The 22,828-nt window shown below is 45.3% G+C and overlaps 1 protein-coding gene across 3 annotated transcripts in view; it reads right to left on the bottom strand.

The window, feature by feature from the left end:
• Positions 1 to 2,124: 2,124 nt before the first annotated feature.
• grin1a (glutamate receptor, ionotropic, N-methyl D-aspartate 1a) overlaps positions 2,125 to 22,828 on the bottom strand; it is a 29,876-nt gene continuing 9,172 nt past the window's right edge. For 2 of the 3 annotated variants that reach the window (XM_034546769.1, XM_034546768.1), the window contains 16 exons: positions 22,549 to 22,646; positions 21,079 to 21,200; positions 19,837 to 20,011; positions 18,842 to 18,986; positions 17,189 to 17,275; positions 16,653 to 16,788; positions 16,206 to 16,333; positions 14,339 to 14,503; positions 13,650 to 13,768; positions 13,149 to 13,261; positions 12,465 to 12,613; positions 12,188 to 12,345; positions 11,497 to 11,658; positions 11,071 to 11,180; positions 10,587 to 10,732; positions 2,125 to 2,193 (listed from right to left, as the gene is read on the bottom strand). In XM_034546769.1, the coding sequence (XP_034402660.1) occupies positions 2,125 to 2,193; positions 10,587 to 10,732; positions 11,071 to 11,180; positions 11,497 to 11,658; positions 12,188 to 12,345; positions 12,465 to 12,613; positions 13,149 to 13,261; positions 13,650 to 13,768; positions 14,339 to 14,503; positions 16,206 to 16,333; positions 16,653 to 16,788; positions 17,189 to 17,275; positions 18,842 to 18,986; positions 19,837 to 20,011; positions 21,079 to 21,200; positions 22,549 to 22,646 (2,082 nt within the window). Of the gene's footprint in view, positions 2,194 to 5,618; positions 5,730 to 10,586; positions 10,733 to 11,070; positions 11,181 to 11,496; positions 11,659 to 12,187; positions 12,346 to 12,464; positions 12,614 to 13,148; positions 13,262 to 13,649; positions 13,769 to 14,338; positions 14,504 to 16,205; positions 16,334 to 16,652; positions 16,789 to 17,188; positions 17,276 to 18,841; positions 18,987 to 19,836; positions 20,012 to 21,078; positions 21,201 to 22,548; positions 22,647 to 22,828 lie in introns of all 3 variants that reach the window. The other variant, XM_034546767.1, reaches the window with a different exon arrangement.

Genomic DNA, 22,828 nt, shown 5'->3' on the forward strand with positions numbered 1-22,828 from the left:
ATCAACAACAATTTGATAATCAATTAATAATTGAAGTCATCTATCCAGCAAGAATGCGGATTATTCTTTCCTATTTCTTATTACTGTAAATTAAATATCTTGTTTTTTTTTTTTTTTACAGTTGGTTGTAATACATTTTATATACTATAAAATTAACAAATTAATTAAAAGACAAACATATGTGTAATTAGTTGCAGGCCTAAAACAATCAAATCACAGGATTGGTTAGACTTGGCAATGCAAGTATATTTTATTTACAGTTGTATAAACGGAATGATTCAATGCAAGATCTTTACTGGAAAAGGTAAGAAAAACCAGTGATTCCTCCCTTAAGTGGTTTTGCATTTGTGTGTGAGTGTGTATGCGTGCGTGTCTGTCTGTGTGTGTGTGTGTGTGTGTGACTAGACATTCTCAGTTGCAGTTGTAACAAGCAGTGCAATCACCTCGACCCCGTCGACACTGAACCAGAAATCACACTTCCTTCAACTCAGCTCGGCTGAACGGTCACAGCAACAACACGCATCCAAGAGCAAACCGAAGCACTGATACTGTAGCAACACGTAAGCATGCAGAGGCCGGAGTGAGAACACCATCAGGAGCTCACTCTCGGTTCAGCTTCAGAAAACAAATTCAGTTGTTTCAAAGTGTCGTTATTTCTCTTACGGAGACTTACAGTTTTTCAAATAAAGTAAAAGTAAAAAAAAAAAAAAAAAAGAAACAAAAAAGACATTCGTGAAATCAAGTGGAGAAGTTAGTTTTTCTCACTGATGTTATCGTGGTTCTGTTCTAGTTTCTTGGTGAATCAATATATTTATTTGTACAGTTTAGGAGACGCCTCAGCATAAAGTGCTATGCGGTGCCAGAGAGCGGACACGATGTCATAGTCTTTTCAACAAACAGCAGTGGTTTCTCAGCGCCAGTGGACGGGGAAAAGGCCTGTTTTGACACCTAACCAAGCCGGGCACACGAGCTCTCGAGCCGGGGCCGCGCTTTCAATTCACTCGGGCTCCTTCGTGCGAAAGCTCACCAGCGCTGCCGCATGGGACGAGGTTTTGCACGAAAGGCCGAGTGCAAGTTGGGCGAAAAGCCTGGCCCTTTGATGCAACCCCCTTTGGAGACTGGAAATGAGAAAGACTGCTGTGGCAGGAGAGAGGAAGAGAGGGGGGCGTCCCCAAAAGTGACATGTATTTCTGTGATTCACCTGTTTATAGAAATAGTTGATAGTTGCAACGCTTGAACAGATTTCCGTTAAGAAACTGAGTTCTAACTAGAAAACCCCCCCAAAAAAACATTCAAAACATTTGGTACAAAATGAAAAGGGTAAAGAAATACCATTTAAACAACTACAGAATCTGGCATATAACCGTAGTTATCTATTTCATCATTCAGATACATAAAGCTCTTATTCACATACAAGCACACACATGCTTCCATCATCTCCAACTGTGGACCAGATTAGTCACATCTGTCATTAGTGCCATTATTAGTGCTTCTCAATGAAAGAAACGTCTTCTAAAAACCTTTTAAAATGTTGCTAAAAACTGGTAGTTGCCATTATAAGCTACTCGATATCCACTGAAGCTTACAGTATGTCTTGTATTGCAGTATATGTTGTTGAGAAAAACTAGATATTATGTTATCTATAAGTGATATGTTTACCAAAACTAGTTAATCCGTAAATTTAACTAAACTAAACCTGGCTTGCTAAACTTATACAGCTGGTCAGGAAATTTCAAAGTAGTAAACATCAAACATTAAGTAAACCTTTGTGAGTAAAAGGACAAAAACAAGGTTAAATAAGTCTGCTGATAATATACAGAAGGATGAAGGTTGTATATGTGAGTCGTGTGGGTTCTTCTGTGCATGCTCAGGGACCCTACAAACATCTAAGGCCGGGTAACCCCGACTTTTAAAAAAAGGTGCAAGTTCAGTGTTTTCTGACATTTCTTCAGCCGGCAGTTTCCTCTCACAGCTCCGTCGGCGGGGCGGTGAAAAGAAAGCTCCGGCTTTGAGTGAGGAGATGGGTTCTCCCTCCCTCTCCCCGTCCACTTCCTTCTTTCCTCGTCTCGTTTCCTCTCTCTCTCTCTTCCCGGGGGAGCGACCCCCTCGGTGCCTCCCTCTCTTTTACACCACGGTACTGACAGACGGGTCAGACAAGTTGAGTTGGCCCGTGATGTCAGTGGGTGGGTACTGCTGCAGAGGTGAAGACAAAAGGGGGGGGAGGAGGAGGAGGAGGAGGAGGAGGAGGAAGAGAGGCCCAGTCATTTCTTGACAAATGCAGCATTTTTTTTTTTTTTGCAATGTTAGAATACTTATCCCAACGTTAATTTTCTTACTCTAAGAACACCTGTGCTTCATTTCTGCAGAAATGTAGAAGCAGGGGGGTTCTCTAACCCCTCTCAGGCAAACCTCACCTTTGCACTTTTCATCGTATCTCATCAGGTTGGATTGTTTGCAAAGCAGTTTGGTACGGTGCCTGAGGTGGGTTAGTGGGGAGCAGACATAAGGCCCTGAGTCTAGACAACAGCAGATTTAAATCAGCCACCCTTATTTTATTTTTTGGGTGATGATTTACATCCGTGGGTAAAGCAGACGGCTCATTTATCCCCCCGCAGTCATCTGTGCGCATGCAGACTGCGAGTCTAATTTGAGCATCTCAGGAGGAGACGAATCTTTCAAGCCGATTTCAAAGTGCTGCTGTGCCGGACTCCGACGTCCAGTCCCCGCTCCACTGTGCTTCTTTTGAAGCAGAGAGTGCGTTGAATTAGAGGCATCTACAATGCTGAGAGGGGAAGCAAGATCCCGATTCCATGCAGGTGCTTAGTTTCTATGGCAACAGGGATTTTGCCTTTGAGTCTTTTGAGCGTGTGTGGGTGTGTGTGTGTGTGTTTGTGTGCAACGCTGAGTCTGCTAACGAGCAACAAAGTATAGAAACCTGATTGAAGAATGAGTCGTGGTAAAAATAGTCAAGTGCATCACGAGGAAGAGCTTGAAACATGCTGTTCTCTTGTGTAATAGCGTCATGTTTTGGAACACCGTGGGTGGAGTCATACACTCTTTTACGTTATGTTCTTTATAGCTGAGGTGTTTTACAAAATGCCAATCTTAATCCTGGCCCACAGCGCTACGTTGGGAAAATCAATGTTTGGTCACGCCCAATGTAATGTGTGGAGAACATCCTTTTGTTTGTCGATGCACTAAAAATGTACATCGCGGAACCAAAACACTGAAGAGTCTTGCCTCCGTGCACCCGTCTCCAATGTACTTTTTTCTTTATTTTTTTTTGTGGTGGTCTTTCTCAATTAAGCACGATCTTAGGATCGACGTGCCTCTCGTGTTTAGCCGATAGAGCCAACGCATTCAAGCATGTGAGCTGCAGAAGCTGCTATGATGCAACCAACATGCTGGCAGATGGGGCGACATCCAGACTGACGAGTAAAACGTCAAATCTTCTGGATGAAACAGGGGTCAGAGTGGATGCCCCTCATCTCCTTGACCCGCGAGTTGCATCATCATATGGCTTACAGCCCACGTTTGGGTCTCCTCACGTCTTGTACCTTGAGGGCCCGCTAACAGCGCGCCCTATTGGGGTCAAGTGGACCAGCAAAAGAGAGAGACACCTCACTGACATCACAACCACAGTTACTGGCTATAAAGCTACGTATTCAGGATGGTGATCCTTCTTAATGTGGAGCTACGAAGATGGTTTGGGCTACCGCTACTACAGGCTACGATAGTTACAGTCATCGGCATGCTTGCAGAGGGAGAGAGGAGCAGTGTGGCATGTGGGTGAGGGACACTGACACTCAAGTCCATTGATATCCATTAATATAAAAGAAGAACATTTATATAAAATCAAAATAATGGTCGAAGACTGGGGATGGGAAATATTTCAATTGGAGCATCTTTTTTTTTTCATTGCGCTAAATCCTGTTTTTATTCGTCCACTTTGAGCCATTTCAAAATGTTTTTGGTCCACAGGGCTCCGAAACCAGCATCCGAACCCTCACTCAGACACAGTGACGGATCCCACGCTTCTTCTCTTCAAACCAGACCAATTCTATTGAGAAAACCTCCAGGGGAGAGTAAAGGTGCTTTGGTCCAAGAAACATCCATAATACATAATAATAATAACAAATAAGACAGTTAACATAAGAGAAAGAGAGGAAAAACAGGAGGTCAAATAAAAACACACAATAAAGTTTTTGACTTTGCGACCCGTTAGCTTAGCTGAGTTCATCTCCCCTGGGAAACACATTCAGAACACAATGTTGGTGAAGAGGGCTCTCTGTAAGGGTGTCCGTGCTAACTCCAGAGATTTCTTTGTGTGTGTTTTTATTTCTCTCTCTTTAATGCCAGATTTGGTCAGCGACCAGCTATGTGTGGCGGAGCAGCTGGGCACAAATCACTGCGGGTCACTGGTTTGTTAGAGCACTCCGAGCTCGGGGAGTTCATGTTCCCAACCGCAACGGACAAAGATAAAGAGATGGTGATTTAGCCAAAAGAAAAGAGAAGCTTATAGTATTCGAAACACAGTGAGAGTCCGAGGCTTCAGTTCTTGAGTTTGTAGTTCATAAAAAACAAAACAAAAGAAACAATAATGAAAACATAAAAGAAGACCGTCATCACCACCTGAAAATACACCCTGAAAGAGGCATGCGCAGTTCAGACCACAAGAAGGACACTGGAAAATAAACGAGAATTATGACAAAGAAAATATGACAAAGCAAAAAGTAAATAGATTAATAGAAATCCATGAATGTAACCCTGAAATAGACATGTTGAAAAGTAAGATAACACATTAGTTTCTTTTCTTCCCAGGAGGACGGGCCATCACGACTACCTTGGAAATGGATTTTGGAAAAGAAATGACGAAAACGACAGCGCATGCGTTTCAAACCAAAAAGGCGAACTTGACAGCGGCTGAAGACACCCAAACGGAGGAAGTGGGGGGTGGGATTGGTGCAAAGAAACGATGGATATAAAAGGATATATAAAGGATCAAGCAGTCAAAACGACAGGACACAAACACAGATATGTATCTTGTACGCTTCAGTACGGTACACACACCACCACGCCAGCAACGACAGCACACAATCGCCAGAGTCCACGTCCAAACCAGAGGCAGGGAGGAAGAGCAGCCCAAGACGAAACACCAATGGCAGACTGCGTGCTTTTGTCCACAAACCCCGCCTCCAGAAGGCACACGCCACTAATCCCATCAAACCCCCCCAGCCCCCCCCCCCCCCCCCCCCCCAAAAAAAAAATCATGGACGCGTGGGAAGCCCCCCCTCGCCAAAATCCAGAGCCGAGCTCCTGGCCTGACCTGAGTCCCTGCACTGATGCCCTTTCGGCCTGTCGAGGACCTACAGATGCTAAATGGTGATGGCTGATCGATGGTGAACGGACAGACACGTGGCAGAGGCCGCGGAGCCGTGTGGAAATGGGTGGGTGAGTGGAACATGGGACTCCCTCGCGGTCGGACATGGAGATGTAGGCAGAGAGGACAGAGGAGGAGAAAGGAGAGGAGTGAAAGTAGAGACAGAGGAGGAGAAGGAGGAAGAGGAAGAGAGGAGGGAGAATTAACAGGGGAAGATGTTGCTTCTTCGTCTCCTTACCGTGTCTTTGGAGGACCTACGTCTCTTGATGCTGGAAGCCAGGGTGGTACTGATGGACCTAAAAGAGGCTTTCTTTTGGGGGTCGGGCTCTGCTCTACCACTTTTCCTATCCTAAAATGAATATATGTAGAAACATTATTCATGTCCTTCCGGCTGGGGTGATAACCGTGCTTTCAGTCTCACCCTTCCTCCCTTGCCACCACCACCCCAGTAAGTCACCTTATTTCACAGTGTCTAAATAGAGGGAGGGTCCTTGTGAGAAAGACTACGGCGTTTGGAAGTGTAAAATGTGCGCCAAGAGGGAGAAAGAACGGGATCAAGCCTGTTAGATGTGACAGATGTGTTCAATCTGACGTGAGGGCATTCGTTTACATTTGTTATGGGACATTGTCACACTGACGGCACGGTAGTCCTCTAAGAATTCATCCGGCCCCTAGAAATGCATTGGAATGAGGGATGACTAGTAAAGATGTCAGTGGGTGTGATATCTGCGTTGCATTACCGAATGTTCTGCCTGCACGCTCGCTATGGCCTGAACACACAGGTGCAACTTCCTCATCTCAACACACAAGTGATTTTACATCATAATGGAAACAGCTAAAGAAATATGACTTTACAAAGAAATGTCTAGAAACTACTTTGTTCTTGGTTGTGGCCGAGGTCATAGCTCTGGAAGACATTGAGAAATGCATTCAGGGTAAAAATAACTAAATAAAAAGATATAGCAAAGTAAAGCAAGGGTCAGTTTTAACCGTACCCTTAGAAGACGGCGAGCAAATTGGCTCTCCCTCCCTCATACCATCAGAGTGCCCCACAGATACTCTCAGCACAATAACTGGGTGTTTGTGTGCAACAAAAAAAAGTCAATAAAAGATCAAACTCATATTAAGGTATTCTTACATCCTGAGTCTCTAGAGAGGAAGAGGGCTGCATAGAGGGAGAAAAGGAAAATAAAATAAATGTCCATCCTTGATCGTTATTACTTTAAAGATGATCCTTAAGCAAAGGGAACCAAAAAGGGCGCATAGTTTAAAAAAGACTAGCAAAGCAAACATCCACATCCAAAGCCAGGCAGGTATAAAAAGTCGAGACGCTGCAGTATCGGAGGCCAATAAAATGCATATCAAAGAGGGAAAACAACAGTAGTTTAAGCCCATTTAAAGACATTATACCTGAAAGTGGTATAATGGAAATTCACCCCACACACAAGGGGATGGGATGGAGAATGAGGAAAAAGTGCATTAGAAAAGAAAGAGGTTTTGAAAGGAATGTTGACCTGTAGCTGCAAAACATAATCTGAATTAAAGTCAAAGTGCAAAATAAGAAGAAAAATAATGATTTGCTATTCTGTGTGCTTGATTTCTAGATGATCTGAGCAGATGGAGGCTAAAGGCTGCCATTTAAAAAAAATGGAAAAGATAAAAAGCGCTCTAAGGTGGATGTTAGAAAAGTACAAGTGAAGGATGAGTGAGTAGTTGCAGGGAGGGAGGCCCTTTAGCCGGGCGGGGCAGTGTGGTGTGAATTTCAACATGCCAAAACGTTTTATGGATGGAGAGAAAGAGTTCAAAAAAAGGGGGGGGGGGGGAAACATAGAAGTAAGTAAACACAAAACAAATAGTATGACGAATCAATCCTGGCCAGCACCGGCCCCCGCAGTACATCCTTTTTCATCAGGTCACATGACTAGGCACTTTTGGGGGCACATTTGCATCACCCATCACCCCGCCAACCAGCGCTTTCTCTCCCAAACCCCTAATGACTGGATGTCAGGTGGCGAGCAGGCGTTAGCTGGCGTGGAGGATAGATGGGAGCTGGCAGGGGAATGATTGGTGCGCGGCATCACTCGATTCTATTGCAGGTGATGGAAAGTAAAATGCATTTCCTGTTGGAAGATGACATCTCATGTTAGTAAATGGAGGAAGTCAGACCGTGTGTGCCTTAAGCTGTAAAGCGTCTTGGTTCCGGGAGAAGAAAGAAAATCAATGCCTCAGTGACGTCACTTCTCTTCCTTTAATCTTCACTTCCCCCCTCCCCCCATTTCTTACACGTGGAAGGCTATAGGAGTGCAGTCCGGCCGCTCTGAGCCCTGATGGTGCATGCGCGGCATGCTGGACCGTCAGCAGCCACTGCAGTGCACCGCCATCACACACCATGATCATCATCATCATCATCATCATCATCATCATCATCATGGGTTTCTGATCATTTTGATCTCGTCCCAAACGGACACCAGCTTCGGTCGTGTTCAGACGGTGCACTTCTGACAAACATCTGATGCAAAAGCTGAAAGCTGAAAGCCGGACGTGTGTAGCCTGTCAGCGATGTAGTGGTCAATAAAATCTGTATGATGTCAATTCATGCAACACAGTAGTTGGAAGCATTAAGACCACATTGGTGATAGCGCTGCGTTTCCATGTGTCGGACTGATCTCTGTCATTGAGGCACAGCTTTGCGACTGTCATAAGTGCAGCTGCACTAATTACATATTTTCCACATTAGGGAGGCGGTGTTCATGTACAGTACGTTTTCAAATGTTGGATTTGTTTTGGATTATCGAAATGTCTTGCGGTGCTGCAGCGCGTTTGTCCTCGTCGGCCACCGTAGAGGACAATGAGCCATGAGAGCTTCAGAGAGTGAAGAAAACGGGCTGCCTTTTATTATTATTATTATTATTAGTAGTAGTATTTATTATTACACATCTGTCACAAAAGAGACAAAATGGTATGCCAAGTCTTTGCGTTTTTTTTATCAGGTAAACAATAAATTTAGATCATAAAGATTGAAATCCGCCACAAACAGGATTAAATGATGATGTAGCTCCACCCCCACTAAATCTCTGTGGCTACAGCTCCCTGAAGAACAGCATTGGCATGCAATTCTTACAAGGAATGCACCTTCCAGTCTTTGTGGAACAATGTGGGAGCGACGGTTGGTGCTGTTGTAGGCGATGAACTCATATTTCAAGGGCTTTTGAGCATCAACAGCATGAGGGGGGATGAGTTAGGATGTCGGACATGAACAGATTCCAGTTAGTCAGAAGTGCACGTTCTCTCGGGTTCTCCGTGCTTAAAGGTACGTGGGTGTGCGATGCACAGTGCTTTGCATCGGACACGCGCCCTGAGGCAGCGTACGCACAGAACTACAGACAAAGACACGCACAGTCAGTCAGGACGATGTCCCCAACGGGACCGCAGGCTTCAGTGCTGGCTGTACTAAGGAAGGAGGAGGCCACATCAACTGTGATCTTCCGTCCCGATGAGCCTGTGTTGCATATAACGAAGCTATCATTTTTAATTTGTGAACATTGGATCGCGGCGCGTAATCCAATCAGTGCACCCGAACAGTGTGAATAACGTCGAACGGGGGCAGATTGCCGAACGGGGCAGATTGCATCGGCTCGACTGTGACTTTGCGGCTACCACCCCCCCCCCCCTTCTAGCTGGAGGGGCCCTCGGGGGGGGGGGGGGGTCATTGAGCGAACGTGAGCATGCATGAACTGTCTTTGTTCAGCGGTGCGGAGGAAATCAACGTGATCGTCGCTGACACGGAGCTGAAACGCGCTGCTCTACGGGCGGCTCAGTGTGCGCCCCTTCGCCTGCTGTATGCGCCCAGAGAACGCACTTCCATACGAGGACACTCACGACACACATCGTCCAGGTCGATGGCAGACCATTGATTTGCTGACAGGCACTTTGTGATTTCGTACTGTACCTTCCTCCAGCCCCGCTGTCTCTATTCAGCAGGGCCCCCAACACTGAGAGGAAAGCCGCAGCACAGACGTCACAGTGGGACATGGTCGCTAAGCGTGCTGTGACCTCCGAGCTATCCAATCAAGGGAGTGAAACCATCAAGAAGAAGGGAAAGGGAGGGGGTGTGTGGGACGGTGGCCTGATTGCCTGAGAAAACGTGGGGTGAATCATGTTCTTTGTCAGCTGAGTGGAGGAACTTTCTGCTTTATTGCAGCTTGAAAATGAAGCTTCAAATGAAGCAGTAAAATGAATTCACTGTTAGTAACACTCGCCATGCAGATGACCTTCAAATTTGGCTAGCTACGACTCAGGTAAGTCAGACATTTGTTTTAAATTTGGGTGAGCTGGCCCTTTAAATTGACACCTGATTCTGCTTGCACCCCATTGCCCCCCTTCATGCAAGATCAGTTTGATTCCATATGTTGTGTCTGCAGTGTGGACACTGCAATGGAGACATATTGTACCCTGCAGTATTTACAGTTGCGCTGACATATTGGGAGAGTCGTTGTGGTGTGGTCGGGCCAGAGCATTGATTTTAATTTGTATGCTCTATTTGCATTGTTAGCTCCTGGCTGCTGTTAGTATGGCCTTCAGACTGAATGCAATCAATGATGAAGTGATCAAAGTGCATCAAGCGGATCGTAAATCACTGTTATTGTTTTTACGCGAAGACATTTGCGCTTTTTTTTAATGTTGGCTTTCCATGTCCACGTCATCTGACCTCATGAAGGGTATAAGCGCCACAGCAGCAGCTTAGAGGATGCTCGGTCATGCCATGGACGTGGAAAGTGAGGTTTGAATTTGGATGTCCGTCATGTCGGAGAGTCACAAGGCTAATTGTCCTCCTGTTACTCTAACAGCGAGAGCTGGTATGGGGGTGGATATGGCTCCGCTACTTAGCCCCATACTAATGAGGGGGTCCCGGCCACAGCTTGACTTCCAGAGACCTCCTTAGTGTCCTGCAGGCACACACAAGAGACACGGGCGCCGTTGGCCTCTGGGAACTGTTAAGATCTACACGGTAGCCACTGAGGATGCCTTCAATTTCACGAAGGCATCGGAGATCACGGTTTTCTCATTCGGTAGTGATCTGTCAGTCTCACCACAACTGATCCCAAAAGAGGTCAAGAGACAGGAGGCGGGCTCTGTCGGCTCTCTTGCCGCCCCAGCCTCAGCCTTTCCACCCTGGTTGTGAGCGAGCAGAGGGGATCAATCCTACCTGCAGGTTCTTCCTCCAAACATTGACCGCCGCAAAGGCGAGCTGCATCTGCTTCCTGCGGGCGTCTTTATGCCGCTTATAGGCGATTTCAATGAAGATTAGGAAGATCCCTGCAGCTATTCCTCCTGCCACCAGCATGAAAACTCCTGTTGGTAAGACAGACAGACAGAGAGCAGAGGTGGAGATGCGTGAGTTGCTGGTCTACAACCCCGCCGCGCCCACTGAGCATGAATGCATGGTTTGCCCGTCATGCTCGGCGGCCGCCCCTCTTTTTTGTCCAAGCAGCTCCGACTGACGAAGGCAGTTGTGACCCACACAATATTACCACAACACCACAGCACAAGATACTGTACGGCACACTTCCACATAGCACCCACGCCGACACTAAAACAACGATCTAAAAAAAGGTATTGGACAAAAAAGGGCTACAGTACCTTTTTGTCCAATCACTTTTAACGCTTTCTCTACGCCTGAAGGACCATACCTGCCATGTTTTCAAAGGTGAGTGTGGCTGGGGCATTGCTCCGTGAGTCACACTCCTGGTATCTCACCCAGGTTTTATCTAGGTCTTCCATGAAGCCGTTCTCATGAGAACTGCAGGGGGTTGGTGGGGAGAGAGGTGGCAAAGTTAATATGCGCCGTGGGATACGGCGGAAAATATGAGCCGCTAACTCCCAGAAAGCAACAGAAATGACACAGCAGGTGTACTGACAGACAAACACACACTGGACAAAGACAGAAACACACAAGAAAGGGTCCTGAGAGGGGAGATACAGAAATAGTAGATGTAACATAAGGCAATGTACTGGATGGCTTTAAATGGTCAGGATGTGACCAAAGAAATCATATTGACAAGAAACCAAAAACCAAAGACAGTCATAAGAGTAATGCAGCTCCGGCTGGGACGGACCTGAGAATGGCCAGGGACACGTTCTGTTTCCAGGGGCTGTCCTTGCGCATGCCAATGCCAAAGCCCGAGCGGAAAAACAGCTCTCCTGTGGTCACCAGGTCGCACTTCTGAGAGGCTTCAAACTCCAGCACCGCGGAATCCCAGATGAAAGCATGCAGCTTGCTGTGGAGGAGGGGAAGGTGAAGGAGGGGGTTACGGTGCAACAGTACAATGATTTACATACATTTTTACAGCTCCCACCCCTCTCTCTCTCTCTCTCTCTCTCGCACACCAGATCGTGTGTGTCATTCAGCGTTTACCAGCAATCTCTACCGCTGCTTATGGCCCAAATGAAATCCAATGCCAGATGGGTGAGGGCACGTCCCCCCATTGGATTCCCCCCATCTCAAAGATGTTCGTCTGGGTACAACCTGAAAAAGGGTGCTCCTCCACTCAATGTTAGCTGAACCTCACGCTGGGGCCAGTGCCGTTGACACATCCACACCTGCTCCTGTCCCTGGCGTCTGTCGCGGCCGGGCGATGGACCCGGATCAGAGGGAGCGCTGCAGTAAGTCCTGCCGCTTCCGCCTGGTCCCGAGGTCCATGACCCTCACCCCACTGAGCTGACTGGACTGGCCCTGGTCTGTGTGTCTGATAGGTCGAGCAGCCGGCCGACTCGTGCTCTGGTCGGCCCGGCCTGGCCGAGACTCACTTGTCACGCACGGCCTGGATAGCTTCGGCGGCACTCTCATAGTTGTGCTTCTCCATGTGGCGGTACATGGTGCTAAGCTCCACCTGCCGCCGGAAGTAGATGTCCACGGAGCTCTGCTTCACCGTGGCGTAGATGAACTTGTCGGATGGGTTTCTCAGCTGCACGAAGAGCCAGGGACAAGTCGCAGTTGAGTAATAACTTAATTTGAAAGGTGTGTACATTTTATTTCTTTTACAAATGTCGTCAGTACCGCGGTCTACGATCACCCTGCACTCACCCTCGGGTCGTTGATGCCGGTGATGCGCTCCTCAGGCCTGTCCAACACCAGGAAGGCAGCCAGGTTGGCAGTATAAGAAGCCACTATGATCATGGCAAATCCGGCCCACACCATACCCAGGATTCTCGCTGAGAAGCTGCGCGGTGCACCTGTGTGGTGAGTTCAAGGTTCAACTTTTCAGCACAGTAACTTCCAATGTCAAATTGGATTAGTCATGCAGAGTAGTTAGCTGGATACTACTCATGACCCTCAACACTGCGACTTGATACCGATGATCAATAACTTATCTATTACAGCGTTGATCAATTATAATAAACCCTTTATACTCGCATATTCAAGATTGAATAACTTTTACAAATGAATAAAAATATAGCCCGTTAAAAATACCAGATATGAAAAGGAACATTGGAAAGCAAATGAAAAAAGCCGAGGCAACAGCTGTAAACTGTAAAAAAAAGAAAGAAAAAAAGGAATTAATGTGTCATCCTGAAAGAAAAACATGAAAGTGAGGCAACGCCTGAAGCCACACACGCCTTGATTTTGGTCTTTATATTATCGCAAAACCGTGTAAAGACCGAAGCACTCAACAGAATGACAGTGTTCTGGGAGAAAAGCAACATTTACGAGTGAATGAGGGTTGATTTAAAGATTTTCAGCAATTCTTTTACCTTTTTTTCATCTCACCTTCTCCTATACCAGAATTCAGCAACACTCCCCAGGAGAACCACATAGCAGATGATAAGGTGAGGGCATCTTCTTCTTCCTCTTCACTGTTTACTTTAAATCTTCCAAACGGGCTAAAGGGAAGAAATTGGGTGGGTTGCAGAAGATAAAATGAGACACAGCAGAGAACCTGTAGGGGGGGAAAACCCTTGGCGACCCCAGGCAGGGGAAAGGGAGGGGAACATGAGCGAGCAAAGCGAGAGGGGAGACAAACTGGGAAAGAAAAGAGACAAAGACGGCGGCACGGGGACAGAGCGGTGGGATGGTTGGAGACAATCTTCACCTCTGTCTGCCTTCCTGTCCACACCGAGGGAAGATCTGCAGCGCTCTGGGGTGCATGTACACTCATGTATACGCACACATGCATTCAGCCGTTCAGTCGTGAGTCGTGATACACACACATGGGCACAAGCATACACACACACACACACACACACACACACACACAGGTCCCCCTTGTACCTGAACCGGTCTAGTAGGTAAAGCATCACCGCCACCACATGCACCGAAAGACCCACCAGCAGCCACAGCGTGCTTTGGAACGGCTGCATGAACGAGTCCAGCGTACTGCGAGGGATTTCCTGAAAACACACAACGCAGTTAGTATTCGATCGATAATCAGCAGCTTTCGATGACCTTTACGTCCGCACATTGCAGACCGACATAATGTCTTTCAATGTTTTCAACCCATGTGCATTTTTACATATTTTGCTGACCAGTTTTTGTAATTTAGTTTGAGAAGTTTTTCTCTTGACTCTTGAGGTTAGCTTTGGGTTGTGTAGTCAATCCCAACAAACCTCAATTGAAAGGTACATGGTCACGGCTGACTCACTTAAAAAGCCAGCACTGCCTCATAATAGTAACGGACACAATTGAATGAGCACGGTGTGCTAAGAGATTATCATTACTTCAATAAAATGTGTAAATGAATGAAAACTAATGGATACCTGGAAATAACCCGGTGGATATTTAGTACTCGAAAATACAGTGTGATTCTTTTGCAAAAATAAGTTTATTTACACTAGATGCACAAGGGATTAAAAAAAAAAAGCCTTAGGAGGTAGAGGATTCCTCAAATAAACGATGCATGCAACTCCGCAGTGGTTGTTTGACTCCATAGAGCAGCGAATGTGCTACAGGTGGACACTTACCTTTTTAACAAGGATGGTGAGGCCTTGATATTTAAAGGGTTTGGAGAACTCGATGTACTGGGCTCGTTCGTTGTTTATAGTCAGTGGGGCTACAATCATGTCGGCCAGGCCCCCCAGGAGCTCGCCCATCATGCCATTCCACTCTTTCTTGTTACTGTTGTTCACCTGAGGCCCCAAAAGGAAGGTGTCAACATGAGAATCAGCCATCAACCCGCTGTCGTCTAGACCACAGAATGTTTCCAGGCTTTAAGGATTTGGGTTAAGCCCAGTGGGGAAAGGAGTTCTTGGCGTGCTCCTCATCATTAAAACTGTCTCTGTCTTACATAAGGGAGCCTGCTTATTTTCTGTAATTGATAGGATCATGCATTCATGCTTAAAGGACAGGCCTTTTCTGGGTTAGAGACGAAGGTTTTCACAGAAAAAAAAATATATTTTAAGATAGAAAATGAGCTGAAACTTGATATAAAGCTCTGTTAAGCCGAGGGGGGGCAGATTCAGGGGAATTCTCATTACAAGTCATTACAAGCGACCCTTTTCACATTGATTTGAGTTATAGCCTTTAAGCTATTGTGTGAATTCATTTGAGGTCGGGGCTATGAAAGAATATTGATCAAGGGATTGAAATTAACCAACGGTTATTGTTGAAAAGATTAAGTGTAAAAAAACACGTTACTTATTGTCAAATAATAGAAACAATATAATATATACCAATATTCTACACCTGTCGCTATTAATGGATACATATAACTGTGCGTATACTCTCTCCATGCTCCAACATGTTTTCTATTAGTGATAATACAATTTTGATGATTATGTTTTTCCCCGACAAGAAACCTGATTGGACGAGCCCTAACCAAGAGCCAAACCCAGAATGGTTCATGTCCTTCATCCATTCAAAGCACCACTCCACATAGCTCTCACACGCAGGTTTTGAAGGGAGATAAGGGATAATATAACAAACATAGCCTTCCAGTGTATGATGAGTGGTCCATGATGTTAGTCAACAAATATTAGCCTAAAAACTATTAACTTAGAAAATACCGTTCTACCTTTATAACTGCCAACAAATCCACCATCAGATAAACTGGCCTAAGCTTAAAAATGTGAGTTAAATGGTTGCCATAAGATAACTGTTAGCTAAAGGTTACTGTGTTGTAAATATATAAGTATGTTAGCAAGCTGTTTGGGGACGATGTCATCTTTACTGAATTCGTACATGAGCTGAAGCTACTTAAAAAGAAAAAAAAATATTGTTCTCCAATCCAGTTTCCATTTTATTAAAGCTGTTGTATTTTCAATTTGCACTGGTCCCCGCCAGTGGCCCCGCCAAGGGCTGGCCATGTGGCCCCCCCGCACTGCCACATTGTGAAGAAATGTAATTTACATGTGCTCAGTGTCGAGACTAGACAACCAGAAACTTGCTTGAGGTGAGACTGAAGTCAGTAGGAGAAGAACTCCATCACTGACCAATAAAAAGATAGTTTTGAAGTACCGTGTTTGTTTGACACTGCCATACTTTTCCGATAAACATATTCCTATTTCATCCCTGGGAGGTTTTCAAGTTGGCTTCATGTGATATTATGTTCCTTTCCCATTGCAACCAATTGACACTCGTGGTTTAGTGTCGACGTTCAAAAGCTGACACCAGATCACTGACGATGTGCAAGTTCACCTGCTGGACATTTGCTATCTTTGTGTCTCTGCTTTCTGACTGCTTACTGCTTCAGCTCTGACTAGTTAGTGAGGTCGCTACCGTTAGTGGGGTAAGAGATAAAAAAAGATTCACGTCTTTGAGTGTGAGGGAATGCGTGCAACCTGTGCCTCATGCAAAGCTACGACAAGCGTGGCCTTTGAATACAAAACTAACCCGCTCCTGAGTTCCGAACTTCCCATCGGCCACCAGATGCACCTCATAGGTGAAGTTCATGGTCATAGCCAACTTGATGAGGAGATCAACACAGAATCCATAACAACATTGGGGTACAATTGGACGTCCTGTAACAAAACCAGCAACAGTTGCAAGTTACAATCACTCTTGTGGAAAACCGTTCCGTTCTTTTTTTTTTTCAATCCAAAGGCGGCGCACGTAGACTGAACGAAATGCGTGACAGTGCACTGCAGACGACCACACACAGTCACGGCATACAGACCAAGCATGTCCCAGCATCCCAACAACCACTCACTCTGAATGGCACACTCAGCTACATGCATACATATATAGATACCTACTGCATATATATGTATGCATCTCCAGTGGGTGTTTGGCGGGTGCAGTAAAAGCACAGTGATAGTAGAAACGTCCCTGATAGGTTACCTGGGATGGTCTCATTGGGCCCAGTGCAGATAACCTTTTTAATTAAGACTCCGTTTAAAGTCATTTCCTCCTTGCATGTTCCGTCCAGCTGAGTGGGTTTCACATACACAAATGGCTCCTGGTGTATCGTCACTATCTACAACAGACGGGACAGAAAGCTGTTTATCACACAGTAAGAGATGGATCCTGAGTTCAACGAGAGAGAGAGAGAGAGAGAGAGAGAGAGAGAGAGAAAAGAAAGAAAGAAATTGGAAGATCCCGGCAGATACACAAATACCTCCCAGACGCACAAAGGCAAACAGATGAATGTAACAATAACTGACAAGGATACGGATGAGACGGTCTTTGCAGGCCTGTGACAAATTTGAAGAGATAAAAGTCATAGCAAATATATCACCGCTGCCTTTAAGAGCATGGATTTGTCTTCACTCCCCCTCTGAGGAACAAGCGCCAGCGCGACTGCATCGACTCGGGTCGGCTCTCGATCTGTGTGGACAAGAATGTCACATTGCAGCAGCAAAGTGAAGGCACCCTACCTTTAATCGAGTGGACATCTGGAAGCCCTGCGGTTTCTCCGTCTCTCCTCCGGGCCAGATGATCTTCCGCTGATTGTTCATCACCACCTGCAGGGATGCCGCACACACACACACACACACACACACACACACACACACGCACACACACACACACATTGTATCATAGGTGAGTGCTGACAGGTGGCTGGCTGCTGATGTGGCTGCAGCACTGTGGGGGAGCATCACTAATGAGTCCACTTTATATAAGCACAGCTCAGCGGTTCCTTCATCTACTTCATCGACATCTGACTTCTGTATCATACCTGAGGGTTTCAGGAACTTATTATTATGCCACCCATCAGCAGTGAACAGAGGTGCTGATCCTCGCAGTCCTCACTATTTGCCGTGTTTGCACAGCTGGCCCGTTTATATTACCAGCATCAACTACAAAATATAATTTGGCCGAGTAATAGCAACATTTTCCCGCAGCTCTCATCCCACAGTCTTCATCAGCAGAGGGAGTGGAGCGACTTCAATAATGATCTTCGAAGCTCAAATCATTTATATTTTATATCATGCACTCCTGTTTTCAGAGCATCCCGTCTGAAACAGAAGTTACAGTACCTTAGCACAGCAGTTTTCATGTTGAAAGACATGGAAACCAGAGGCTGTCAGAAATGTATAGAGATCTATCTGAGATATTAGGTTCTGCTTTGAAAATTGTCCAGCAATGAAATATATTTTTTAAAGTGTTTTCTCTTAATCCCTTTTATTTACCTGGGCAAATTAAGTACATTGTTGGGTTTCATTTTCAATCACATGTTTTTCCTGCTTGCCATCTGAAGTTGAATGTAGTCAACAGTTGAAGAACGCGTGATGCTACTGCAGTCTATCTGAGCAAAATCAGCTAGTTTGCAGTCATTTTGAATACTTAACACTCCCTGTAAATCTTGTTGTTGCTGACCTCCAGTAGTTTAACTTCCCATCAAACATGCGGGCTGTTGTTAGAGGTGAAACAGACTTGAGAAAGGGCGATGCATTTTAATATGAACTGTACGCTCCAATTCATCCCAGCGATTATAAAAAAATAAAAAATAAATTAAAATGTATGAAATGTCAAACTCACTGCGACAGAATGCTGCAGCCTCGTATTAGCGTGGGCTGACCTGCAGTGTTTTTGAGTTGCCCTACATTAAAGGCCCAATGAGTAGGTTTGAGAGCAGCATTCAAAGTCGGCTCAACGGGGGTTACAGCGCTTCGCCAGCGGGGGAAAGCCAACCCAGATTCACTCTTGGCTGCGTCGTTACGATTTGGCACCTGGCGGCTCCGTTTTTATTGAGGTTGACACCCAGAAACATCGCGACCACGGCACAAAAAGAAAAGAAAAGAAAAGGAAAGAGGTCTCTGCAGACACCACCAAACACTGCTGGTGGCTCGTAGGTGATGATTGAGAGGGATTCTTTTTGTATCAGTTTATACCTTTTTTAGGGGAAACTCATATGTCCCTTTAACTGTATTGTACTATAGATTAAAAAAAGGGGAGCTGCAAAAATGTTTAAAAAAAAAAAATGATTATGTACACTGAGTAGATGCAACTTACACGTGGGCAGAGAGTATAACATAAAGAATGAACTTATGTATATGGATAGTTAGGTCAATAGTCCGTCAGTATACCTGCGTTCCATTGTATATGCCGACTTGAATGAGTCGACTCTTCTGGTAGTTGAGGATACTGTAATGGGCGTACTTCCTGTCTCCGTCGTCATTGAACTCCACGCGTCCTGTGAGGCCCTCGGGGTATTTCGACGACATCAGCACCCTGTCGCAAGACGATGAAAACGATTAATTTGGGTGAATGGGGTGCACACGTGTCCATTCACGAATGACGTTGGTCATTAGGGGGTGACACAGGGCATTTTACTGTGTATCAGGGTGTAACATTCACCGCATATGATGAACACAGAGCTGTTGGTTGTTTGGCTGCGACAATATCTGCAGTTTTTGTTACCACATCGGTTTGGAAGCTTTTCTCATTTGTTTACGCTGCTGAGAAACCTAAGTGGGTCAGCCGAGACTCAGTCACTTGTCAGGAGGACGTGAGAAATATAGAGTTTCAGTCCATTCTGGAAAACCTGATGGGCCTGTAATTCTCTATGGCAGCTTTCCCATCAAAACTGGCCAAAATGGTAAAATACTGAAGGGAACCGAAGAGATTATTTATCTGTGGGATTTAACATTATAAGTGCCTCATTATACATAGTGCTTCTGATCAATTGTTAATCTAAACATACTGATTAGGGCAGCTTTAATGGGGGTTAAAATGCACAATTCAGACTCAACATAAACTGACTAAAGATCATTTGTTGAGTTGAAATCAGCTGTTCTTGAACTGAGAAGTCGAAATGATGCCATTTGGCTAAATTAAGTCGGACTTACGTTCATTTTCAAGGAGCAGTGTGCAAGAATTAGTGGCATCTAGTGGTTAAACGTATTGGTCTTGAATATGTCTTAAAAATAAAAATTAATTGTGAAAGACGGTTGGGATCAGGCTATATCTTTAAGCTGCTTGGCATAATAGCTTCACATGTCTCCACAAACCAAGAATGTCAAAGGTTATTACAACTTTATCAACTATTAACAGTGGAGAAATACAACTTGTTCAAGCTTACCGTTTAAAGAGTGGCCCTGTTTTCCAGATGTTGGTGTTGCCCACACATCCTCTCGGGGGCTCCGTGATATTCTCCTTCTCAAACAGCTCCTGGATGGACTGAGCCACCACAGCCACCGCATCATTGATGTGGGCTGATTCATTCTTCCCGTTGATGAGCTGGAGGCCGATCAGACCTGGGACCAGGCCGACCAACAAAAGATAATCACTAACCCGAGCCGACTGCAGCCTCTCAGGATCCTTTTTGCAATACACGTAGTGTAAAAAAACTTATAGGGGCTCCCAGTTTAGACATCCTGAATAAAGGTCAGACATCAGCTGCACGATCCATGTTCGTTGCCCGTTAATCTCGTGGGAAGATAACCAGGAACCACATTGTGTCCTTTATGTGTAATTTATGTGGCAGCAGAATATGGATCATTGTGTTGAAGTTGCCACCTTTTCACAGCATGTGTAAAGCGTCCCTTGAAGTTGGATCTTTTTTTTTTGTGTTGCTTTCTGCCCTACCAGCTAAGCTTTGGGAATCAACACGGACAAAGCATTATTTGTGTTAGGAATAAAACAAACTAAAAAAAATACCATCAGACCTAAATTCAAAGAGACAATCCAACTTCAGCTAAGTTTTCTGATTGCAATCAGGTCCGTCAGTGTTGCAGACTCCTGGAAGAAGCTGCAGTGGAGGTGGAGGAGACTGGACATGGACAGGACAACAAACGCTCTGCAGGGGTTGGTTGTGTGAGAGTGCCCGGGACAGGAGGGGGGGGGGGGAGGGAGACGCTTGACGTTTGTGACCACAGTGATAACATATTGTGAGACACTTATGTGAAGAAGAAGAAGATGAAGAAGAAAAGAAAATCCAGGAACAGAGACAAGAAAGGCTGTAGTAGCTTACCATTCTATCAGTTATGTGTTGTAAAACTCTTCCTTTGCCATTCATTAGAAATCAGGGCATTGACATAGCAGAATAGCACAATGAATTTATCTTTGGGTCATCCAGGACATACACGTTTAAACTTAAAGTGTACTGCAGATACACGGCCCATTTAAACCTTTAAACACGGGATGCTTAAACGTTTAAATGCTCAACACATAACAAGCAGTTATACAGTTAATCATGTAATGCATCCAACGGTTAATCCCTCTAATCCTGTGTGTGTTATGACGGGCCTCTGAGTAAAGCCGGGGGAGGGGGGCGGGGGGGTTAACTGGTGTATTCCCACCGATCTCCTTTGGATGAACGTACCGTCTGGCGCCTCGCTCAGGGCTTTACCCGACATCTCCCGCTCGCCCACCAGCCACACGTACCCCGAGCCCGTCATGTTGAGGAAGCGGGCCGCCTTGTACACTGCGGCAGCGTCCTCCTCACTGGAGTTTGACAGAAGATTGTTTGTTGGTTACAAAAACACTGAATGACAGTGACAGGGAGAAGTGTTCTGTTCATGTTTGAGGAGGGATTGATTTATTGGCAGTAGTTTGGGGTTGGTGTACGTCCAACTGATGACAGCAAACGACTGCAGTACTTGACTTCACTGGGACTTTTGTTCGATGACAGGAAACGAGTGGAGACTGAGAGGGACATAATAGTCCCCAGATGGAACTGAACTAGAGAGTGTGTGGTGTGTGCCTGAAAGGGGACATATCATGCTCATTTTAAGGTTCATACTTGTGTATATATATATATATATATATATATATATATATATATATATATAGAAACGCTCCGTTTAGGCGCCTCTCTCTTTAAGACATGAAGAAAGCCCAGTCTGCTCTTATTGGTTTGTGGGGAAATATGGTGCACCTCTGCAAAGGTAGTTCTTAAATTGTGGGTGGAAATACTCATATATGGAGACATGGGGGGGGTCTGATGGATTATTGAAGAAGGCCACCAAAAACTGACTGGATTTTCTTATTTCACATTTTAGGGATTGTGCAGTTTGACATGTACAGTTTGTACACAAGCACTGAAAATGCCTTAATGGTCCTTTATAATGTTCCCTTAATAAGGAATATTCAGACACGATGCCAGGATGAGACTACACGACTATCAGCCGGATACTGGCCTGACCAAATGGACCTGGGGCATCAGGAATGACAATGAGTGTAGGGCGTGACACACACTCGTCCACCCCGATGTGATGCATCATCTGGGGCGCCTCACGACATCCAAAAAGACAAACATGTGGGATTTATTCTATTCTTAGCCCTGCCTCCATTAGTTTCTGTGACATTGATTGACCCAATATGAGCTCAGAGAGCTCTTCTGCACTGCGTGATGCTGGCGGCGTTGCCAGGGGCAGCAGTAACGCCGGCCCCTGGCACACAACTGTATCTGAACATAAAGACCCACAGCTGGATCCATTTAAGTTGACGCTAAATGATTAGATGATTAAATCGATAAGCCGACCTACAATAAATTAATTGGCAAGATTTAAAATACATTTTTCAAGCACTAACACAAAAATATCCTCAGTTCCAACTCAATTTGTTTTGTGTGGCTTTTGTAGACAGCTTGTGACATTTTATAGTACTCAAAAAAAAGGTCAGTGGATTAATTAATAATGAAAATGTAAGCTTCACCTTTACACCAACAAAAGGATCTTGTTTCTTTGTTCTTTCTTGGATCATGGGTATGGCGTTATCTAAGCAGACTTGATACCTTAATCAATGCCCCCTTTGGGACTTAGTGATGTGTAATTTGAGAAACAAATCTCACCTGGCGGACAGGATGATGACTCGGGCCTCCAGCTCTTTGGCCTCCAGCAGCAGGGCAGTTAAGTTAGTCTCCTGGCTGAACTGGAGGACTTTCTCTGCCTGTGATCGGGGCATAAGAAAGGTCAAGCCAGCTACTTTTCCCTACCTTAGACGCCATGCTGCCTCTTTACCTGTTTGCTTCGAGCTTGGCCGATTTAGTTTGAAAACGAGAGACAGAGATTTTTTATTTATTTTTTTTTTAAAAGGAAAACGATCCAGGGGAACCGGCTGAACGAAAAAAA

The sequence above is a fragment of the Cyclopterus lumpus genome, chromosome 12 (assembly GCF_009769545.1).
Source record: "Cyclopterus lumpus isolate fCycLum1 chromosome 12, fCycLum1.pri, whole genome shotgun sequence".
In the NCBI taxonomy this organism is placed as follows: domain Eukaryota; kingdom Metazoa; phylum Chordata; class Actinopteri; order Perciformes; family Cyclopteridae; genus Cyclopterus; species Cyclopterus lumpus.